The 8,892-nt window shown below is 48.5% G+C and overlaps 1 protein-coding gene across 1 annotated transcript; it reads left to right on the forward strand.

Moving 5' to 3' along the window:
- The first annotated feature begins 482 nt into the window (after window positions 1–482).
- On the forward strand, window positions 483–7,676 carry RGS4 (regulator of G protein signaling 4). Its single transcript, XM_086694774.1, has 5 exons — window positions 483–655; window positions 3,536–3,640; window positions 3,926–3,987; window positions 4,570–4,736; window positions 5,178–7,676. The coding sequence occupies exons 1-5, from the start codon at window positions 612–614 to the stop codon at window positions 5,415–5,417; spliced, it is 618 nt and encodes a 205-aa protein (XP_086550900.1). The 5' UTR covers window positions 483–611; the 3' UTR covers window positions 5,418–7,676.
- The last annotated feature ends 1,216 nt before the right edge of the window (window positions 7,677–8,892 follow it).

An 8,892-nucleotide genomic window follows, 5' to 3' on the forward strand; every position in this document is an offset into this window, starting at 1 on the left:
AGATTCGGTCCCAAAGTGAGCTCACCGAGTCTTGCTGCCAGCTTTCCTTCCAGGAGGCAACTTTTCCTTGACATTGTTTTTATATTAGAATGAATACACCTATGTTTCGTAGCATGTGACACTCTCCCTCCCCCTCCCCCTTTTCTAGGAATTCAAAACCCCATACCGACATCGGTAGGGACACTGAGCACATTTTTCTTCTCCTTCCTCCCGCTTCGCAAAAGGTTTCTCCCGGGCCGTTCTCTTAGCACGGTGATGCGTCATGTACCTCCCTGCTCATCTCCAGCAGCCGGGGAGGCGGGCGCTGCGGGGCGGGCGGTTTCAGAACTGCCGTCTGATTGGCCGAGCGGCGCGGAGGGGAGGGGGCGGTTTCAGAGCTGCCGTCTGAATGGCCGGGCGGTACGCAGGAGGGGGCGGTTCCAGAACTGCCGTCTGATTGGCCGGGCGGCGTCGGCTGGGCTATAAAAGGGAGCCCGCCAGCCTCGCTAGCAGCTCGCAGATTTCTGACAGCGTCTTCCGCGAGAGGAGGGCCGGGGAGCTCAAAACAGGAGCCGCAGCGCCTCCTGCCTGCCGCCTTTCCTCCCCAGTTTGCGAATCCCACGCCTAACAAGATGTGCAAAGGACTTGCAGGTCTCCCGGCCTCTTGCCTGAGGAGGTAAGATCATTTTCAGCCACTCCCTGCGTTACACTTTCGGGGAGACTTGCTTAGTTGCTTACCTATACCACATGCCGACCTCGTTCTTTGGAATCAGAAACAGTGTGGTCAGGAGATCCTTGACCTGCCAGCTTTCCTACGAGACCAGCTGGACACTGTAACTGGAGGAGTGTGCTCCCCAGATGTTGGCACCTGTGTGTTGTTTTATATTGACCTCGGTTTCGAGGATCGTCCCGATCCTCTCACCAAGCTAGTTCGAAGGAAGAAGTGATCAGAGGGTTTCGGACTCAATGCGGTGGTCTGTGATTGTTGTTATTATACTTGAGCATCGCTGGGGTCTGTGGAATCATGGCTCTGAGCTTTCCCGATGGCGGGGGGGGGGGGGGTAGGTCTTGTTTAGGGAAAGATACCCCAGAATGAGGCTTGGCTCCAACATGGGCACACTGTGCTTTCTGTGTGGTGCTGCAGTATCTAACACTCTTTATGCTCTTATAAGCAAGTGTGACAATACAGCATGAGTTTCAATACTGGGTCCCCCTGCTCTCGCTGCCCCTTCCCCCAGCTCCTGAAATACCTTATGTGAATGGTGGTTGAAAAGTATTGATCCTAACAAATCGTTAAGGGTTCTGTAGAAGATCTCATCCTACTTTTGTCAATGTAGTATCAATATACTGTCTCTTGATTTAAATAAATAAATAAATAAATAAATAAAGCTACTTCATAGGTCCTTGTATGCCTTTGGCTTTTAAAAAGATAGAAATAAATGCTTTCAGAGAATGCTTGTATATTAGCCAGCTGAAGAAAAAGGCAGAACTGGTGCATATTACATTATTTCATCTTACAGTTAAAGGTAGAAAGTCAGTCTGTAGGTACACCATCCCCTTGTTTCCCTGCAAATACAAATCACCTTAAATTTCAGTTTAGAAGTATCCCAGAAAGCACAGTCTTCTGTGCAGTTCTTAGAAGTTTCCCTTTCGAATATTCAGGAGTGTGAAAGAATATTCTTTGTAAAAATACGCTTTCATGGCTGCTTTTACAGTGAAGCACCTATGGAACGAATGCCCCTGACCTCCACCATTCCTATCCTGAGCTGAACGGAGCAAATCGTATAGAGCTACAGTTAGCTCATCTATAAAATTACCCTCACAAAATACAGGACTGCCAGGAAAGAGTTACGCTCTGGGAAGGATTTTCGGGGACAGATGAAAGATTGCACGAGTCTGCCCGAGGAGCTAAGGGGAGGTAACCTCTGATCAGCAAGGTGGACGGCTTTTCCCCCTCCTCGCTGGTCAACTGCAAGTTAAGTAGTCCAGTGCTTCGCCCTAGCATCGGTGCCTGAGACTGCAGAAGGGCATGAACTGCTCAAGGTCACACAGGCAGTGCGTGGCAGAGTGCAGATCAGATCTGGTTTCCTGACTCCAGTGACCTCTGAAGTCATGCTGGTTTTTCTGCTTATGGTTGCACTGTGTTGGAAGGACAGATGTCACATACTTGCTAAGCCTACTTCCAACTCTTTATGAGACGACTTGCACTGATTAGTAACTCAGGTCTCACCCTGACCCAGCACACGGAAAGGTGAAATCAGTTCTGTTTGGACCGAATCACAATGTATTTCTATCTTAGAATCACGTGAGCCTTCGTGATTATATATTGGTATCATTAAGGAGGATTTTTGCATCCCCTGGCCAATTGGAGAAGCAGAGGAGGGAAAAATGGGCTTGTAAAGAAGAGAAAATACTATTTTAGGGGCAGTCCACGAACATAATGGAATTCAAACTTTCTGGGGCAACATGCATAGAGAAGCCACTGATCCATCAGAAGCCTTCCTAAAATGGCTCTTTATCCTTGTGACTTTATTTCTCTCCCTCTCAGGAGGAGCATCTAGCCTCTCACTTCTTTTACAATGACATTTCTCTTTTAACACTAGGTCCTGGCTTTTATAATAAAAGAGATCCAAGCCAAAGAATAATTAACAGAGAGAGAAAGTCGAGCTTAAAAACTTATTAAAAGCTTCTTCTTTCTGAGTGAGTCATGCGCCCGGCGGTCCCCTCGCTACCTATTAAACAGGGACAAATAAACTGGAAGCTCGGCTCGAATGAGACAATCCCTAGCTGCAGTGATGACTCTGGCTTGCTTCCCTTTATGGTTTTTAAGCCTCGGATGCCCTTTATCGTGTAAACGGCCTTACAGTGGAGATACTAGACAGGAAAGCGGCAGGAGCCCCGGAGGATTGCTCTAGAAGCAAGCCCCAAAGGAGCTCAGGTTTCGCCAGAGCATCTGCGGTTGCCGCCTCCCCCCCCCCCCCGCCCCCTGCTGGAGCTGCACACCCCCCTGCGTGGTGTGTATCCCGCTGTGAGAATTGCAGAATTGCTCCGCCCACCTCGTGCAAGGCTGGGACCGCGCAGCCCTTTCCCCTCCGGAGGGGCTTCTGCAGGGCCCTCTGAGGCAGGTGCAAACAAGCGACCCCGGGCCAGAAGGTGGCGTGCCACATTTCACAGTTCCTGCTTGCTTTCTGAGGCCCACAGATCACCTGAAGAGCAGTCACGTTTTCAGCGTGTCTCTATGAGAGGCGCCAAAGTGTTCCATCGGTCAACATGACAGGCGTACAGAAGGGGCTCCTGGCGCCGACTGAGGGTCAGAACTCTGTCGCAGACAGAGCAGGCTGGGCCGTGACTCGAGCCCCGGGTTTTGTAGTGAGTCATGGGCAGAAACAGAAGTGGGATCTCATTTTCCTGAGAGTTCACGCCCCCGTCACCCCCCATGTCCTAAATTAACCGCTCTCCTGTCCCTTTCCTAGTAATGGACTCTTTGAGCTCTGCCACGAGGGCATCTGGTAAAGCAGCTAATTGGCTTTATTCTTTCTCCTCTTCTTCCATGCAGTGCAAAAGACATGAAACATCGGCTGGGTTTCCTGCTGCAGAAATCTGATTCCTGCGAACATAATTCTTCCCACAGCAAGAAGGACAAAGTGGTGGTTTGTCAGAGGTAAGAGAAAAGGCCTCGGGGAAAACGCATGGGCTATAAACTCTTTAATGTCAGAGATGTTCTATGAGGAAAGAAAGAAGGTATGGTCCTAGTGAAGCGAGATTTGCATTTGAAATTTCCAGGCATTTAGTGGAAAGACTGCCCTCCTCGGCAACAGATTGCATCCTCAAGATGGAAAATAAAATATCCGCATTTTTCTCAGGATCTTAAATTTCTTGCCGTAGTTTTGTATCACAGCATTCAAAGTTATTATTATTATTTTTTTTGTCTCTGTAATGTCTCCAGGGTGAGCCAAGAGGAAGTAAAAAAATGGGCTGAATCACTGGAAAACCTGATTAGCCATGAATGTAAGTCTGACGACTTTCTTCCCCCCGAGAATGAGGACACAAGCTCTCTAGATAGCCAAGTTGTCTCCCACTATATTTGATCTAATAGGAATTGCAGAAAGGGTGCGGTTTCCTCTGACTTCCAGACTCGGGGGAATCAGTCTGTTTAAAATTTTCCCGTGCCCTAGAGCGTCGTGATACGTAATGAGAAGTTCGTACGGACCCCATCTCTCTCACCACATGGAAAAAGGGTAGAGGGAAAAAATATGCCAAATGTTGACGTTTCTTGCAGAATCGACCTCAGTATCTCCTTCTCCAACTGACTTTGGCAATTGGTAGCTGCATGGGCATTTCAGAAACACCATTTTCTGGAATGAGACTTCACACCTTGAGCAAAGAGCACTAGGTATAACTGGGATCCAATAGATATCAAACAGATTAGGGTTACCTGACCCCAAGTGACGCCCCAGAAAGTGGGGAGAGAGGGGCCTGTTTGAAGTCTCCATGCTTTATTCTCTCAAGCACGTTGGCTTTTCCTGAAATATGCTGTCCAGGAGGCCGGTCAGTGTGGTGATGAGTGTGGGTCTCTCTCCCCCATCACAGGTGGGCTGGCGGCTTTCAAAGCTTTCTTGAAGTCTGAATACAGCGAGGAGAACATTGACTTCTGGATTAGCTGTGAAGAGTACAAGAAAATCAAATCGCCCTCCAAACTGAGTCCCAAGGCGAAAAAGATCTATAATGAATTCATCTCAGTCCAGGCCACTAAAGAGGTAGGTCTTCGTGGCAGAGAACTCCCTGGGTCTTGGTGAAATTGCCTACAAGTGGTATTGAATGGCATGGACCTTTAGATGACCTGAGTTAAAGGAAAAGATAGAGCCGTGGAAGAGGTCATTACGGTCTTGACCACCTCAAGTAAATCATCAAGAGAAAAAGCTCTTTTTTTTATCCGGGTGACTTGGATGACCTCCCTTCACGAGTGTTTTGATAAATCTCCCCAGTTTGTGAGAAAGAGTGAGGGTCGTGCCCTGCCTGCCCAGAAGCAGATGAACCTTTTATAGTCTGTCACTCGCAGGTGCCAGGGTGGCGCGGAATGTTCTGTTTTTCCATTTCTGGGGTATGGAAGCCGCACACTCCTGATTCACTACGAAGCATGCGGCCTCCCGTCCTCCCCAGGGCAGCGTGCCTAATACGTCCCGGCCTTCACCCTGCAGGTAAACCTGGATTCTTGCACCAGGGAGGAGACTAGCCGGAACATGCTGGAGCCCACGATAACCTGCTTTGACGAGGCCCAGAAGAGGATTTTCAACCTGATGGAAAAGGATTCCTACCGCCGCTTCCTCAAGTCCCGATTCTATCTTGATTTGGCCGACTCCTCCAGCGCTGGCTCAGAGAAGCAGAAAGGAGCCAAGAGTCCCGCAGACTGTCCTTCTCTGGTCCCTCAGTGCGCCTGATTGTCACACGGCCCCGGAGGCTGACGTACCAAGACTTCTGCCTGGAGAAGCCGAGGCCGAATATTGATCTGTATTAAGCACGAGGGCTTTTAACCCACCTTGTAGCTTAGTGTTCGTGCTGCCTGCCATGTGTGAGTCACTCCCATGTAAGAAGTAGATTTAGTGTTGGTGTTGCGGTGTCCCATCAGGGCAGGACCTCATTCCCGTCCGGTTTTCCCAGATTTCCTTTAGGGTGCCACGTGAGCAAGTACCCACATAATGGCTTTGTAGGGGTGGCTTTTCAAGGACGTGGAGCTCTCTCCTCCCAACGGCTTGACCTCAGGTGTGTTGGTTGGTACATTTCATGTGACATCCACAAGCACATGTATTCTGTTGGCACTTTCTCTAAACTCTAAGTGTTTATGAGGTTGACCTATTATGTGTATATGTGTGTGTGTAAATATATGTATGTAGGCACATATATTTACATTTATGCGTATACACATATTTACATATATACATATATTGGCACACACATACATACACATTCTATGTATATGTGTCTAGTATATTACATATATATTTCTGCAAGGAGAGATAGGAAAGACCCTAGGTGCTCATCACTAGAGTGGGTGCACATACTTATATGCACGTTCTGATCCCTGGCCTTTCATCCTGCAATCAAACAGGCAAACGGAACCAGCTGCCACGCAGGCCAAGAAAGGCATGCTAATCTGGGGAAAGTTGATTCTGTAGAACTCCATAGATCTTGCTGGAGAAGCAGCCAAGGGACTTCACGCGTAGTTTACTCACGGAGAGCCTCCCAGATTGAACCGTATTCTAAGGAGCAAGTATCCTAAAGAGTCTTATGCCTGACTGCCGCAGTTCTGTCTTGGGCTGGTTATTACTAACGGCACTTTCCAGCCCCTAAGCCGCTGGCTTCCCCTTCTTTGACTGGGTGCTTGGTGCATAATTGTTGGCAGGGTTGGTACAGAGTTGGGAGAGAAGATGTTTGAACTGAGGGAAGAAACGCAGGTGGGGCCTCGCCAGCTCTACCTGCCGGATGACACTGGCTGAGCGAGGGCACGGAACTTCGGAGTTAATAGTTTTCTCCTCGACTCTTTTTCCCTCTCCTGACCAAGGTGCTCTCCTCATTTTGTTTTTGCCTGAGGACTTCAGCCATCAGATGAGGCCCCTTTCTTCCCTGGGTGGCTGGTGGTTTCCCCACCATGGGTCCAGGCTCTGTGCCTGCACCTGGAAACCAGCAGCGAGGGAAGGATTGTATTTTATAAAGGGATACATGTTTGCACAAACTGAAAAGCCCTTGTAAGTTTCTCTTTTCAGCGCACGATCTTGTTCATTCCATTCTGAAACATCAGGGCTAACAGAGCCTGGGGGTATCTCCTTTTAGGCTCTGAAGACTAAACGAGAGAGAAAGGGGAAAAAGAGAGAGAGAGAGAGAAAGAGATCAATTGTTAGAACTACTGTTCGGAACTTTTCAAGGTACATGAAATACTTGAAAATTTCTCATTTATGTTATTTATGATGTTTTGTACAATGTTTTTATTACTGTATTGTTTTATAAATGGGGGTGCAGGATATCACCTGAATTATTCATGAATGGCCAGGAAGTAATTTTCTTCTCATTCTTGTAAAACCACAGCCTCCGAAGCACACACGCACGCCTGCATGCACAATACCGATTCCTCCAGCATAGACGACACACGTGAGCACCTTGTGGCTTCTAAGCCAACAGGCCGGGTCGCAGAATGAAGACACCAGAGTGTGTATATGCAGATCTCACTGTATCGAAGATCTAGGTTTTCTCATTTGAGCCCTTCTTGTCTCTCTGGCAGTCCTTGCTTTCAGTGTTCCTAGAGTCCTTCGTCCGTGTCCCTTTTCTCCCACAGTTTTGTCTCTGGTCGACTCCAGGATCCAAACGTGTAACTCCGTTGATCTTGCCCTATTTTAACGGTCATGACTTTCAGATTGTACCTGTGCTCCTGGACTGCTATCTCACACAGGTCCAGAAGGTCGTTCTGAATGAGAAGTAAATTATTTTATGTAATACAATTTTCAAGTGTGTTTTTCAGTTGTATTTTCCTCTCCCTTTATCACCGCTGGCCATGCTGAGCTTAACCCGCTCACAGCCCGTGGGCGGAATTCTCCCGTTTGCATGCCTGCTTTTATCATGTGCTTTTAAAGGCCTCAAAGCTGATGCTTCCGGTGAAACCCACGCATCTTAATAACAAGGGTAAATAAATGCTTCAGACAAAACCATGTGCTTGTAAACACATTAATGATCCACAGAGAAGCAGCAGGATGTAGGGTGATGATGGCAGAGGGCTCACATCCAGTCTTTGATTGCTCCCATGCCAACTCTGGAGAAGACAGCAGAAAGTAGATGTTGTCTGTTTGAAGCTCCTGCCGCTGCTCCGCCTACCCCTCATCACGGAGCCGGGGCCGTCTTGGCTCCAGGGACTTTGCTAAGAGACTTGGTGCCGCCCTTCCAGGTCCTCAGTAACTGTTCCAGAGATAGAGCCCATCTTTCAGAGCTCCTCGCCTTCTACCTCCGATTATCTGCCCGACGAGAGAAGGTGGGAGCGGAGGAGACTGACAAGGGTGGAGGGGAGCTGTGGATCCCTGAGGGACAGATTCCTGCCCAAACTGCTCAAAAAGCCCTCCCTCCCCCTTACAGATTCCCTCCCCTCGAAAAGAGGTGTAGACTGTTCACATTCACGGTCACGGGTACTATATCCATTATGTCATGAGACCCCCAGTTCCTGAACTGTACTTCTCCCGTTGTGAGGGTCAGCTGACGGGGTGTTGGGGACCACGGATTTTCAACTATTTTGAGGAACAGATCCTTTTCAGGGGTCTGATGAAAATTATGCACCATCTCCTGAGAAAAACACACAGAGGGATCCGAACTTCTCAGAAATATTTAGAGGAAAGCTTTGCAACCTTGCCTCAAGACGCCCAGGGCTGCCCTTTTCTGTCTGCCATGTAGACGGGTCAGACTCGCCACAAGGGCCGGGTCGCTGCTCTTGGGTGTAGGACCATCTACCAAGTGTGGTGGAAGAATTCAAGTCACTGCTGTTAGCAAACGTGAGCAGTGTCCTTTCCTTCAGCCTCTACCTTGTTCATTCATCCTTTCTTTCTTCTTGATGGTCGGCCATGAAATAAACAACACATACGTGCAAACTCTTGCTGACCGCCATCAAAGAGCACGTTTTAAAAAACCACTCGTTATTGCTTGTTATGGGCCAGATACTGCCCTAAGCACTTTGCATAGGTAAATAATTTGATTCTCACTCCAACCCTAAGATACAGATGCCAGTCACGGGCATGGCCTCTGTGAAACATCCACCACCTTTTGCCGAAGAGGAGACTACAGGGAATTATGTCCCTTGTCAAGGTCAAACTGCCATCAAGGAGCAAAGCTGAGATCTGACCTGAGTCATCTTTGCCTCCAGAGAGCGTGGCAGAGACACGA

This window comes from Puma concolor, chromosome E4 (assembly GCF_028749965.1).
Source record: "Puma concolor isolate L17-30 chromosome E4, mPumCon1.1.hap2, whole genome shotgun sequence".
NCBI lineage: Eukaryota > Metazoa > Chordata > Mammalia > Carnivora > Felidae > Puma > Puma concolor.

What these genes read in the sequence shown, in the direction of transcription:
- RGS4 (XM_086694774.1), top strand. Translation starts at nt 612, where the DNA reads ATGTGCAAAGGACTTGCAGGTCTCCCGGCCTCTTGCCTGAGGAG. An exon ending in CCGGCCTCTTGCCTGAGGAG is followed by an intron (nt 656 to 3,535) that starts GTAAGATCATTT and finishes TCTTCCATGCAG; the next exon opens with TGCAAAAGACATGAAACATC. An exon ending in AAAGTGGTGGTTTGTCAGAG is followed by an intron (nt 3,641 to 3,925) that starts GTAAGAGAAAAG and finishes TAATGTCTCCAG; the next exon opens with GGTGAGCCAAGAGGAAGTAA.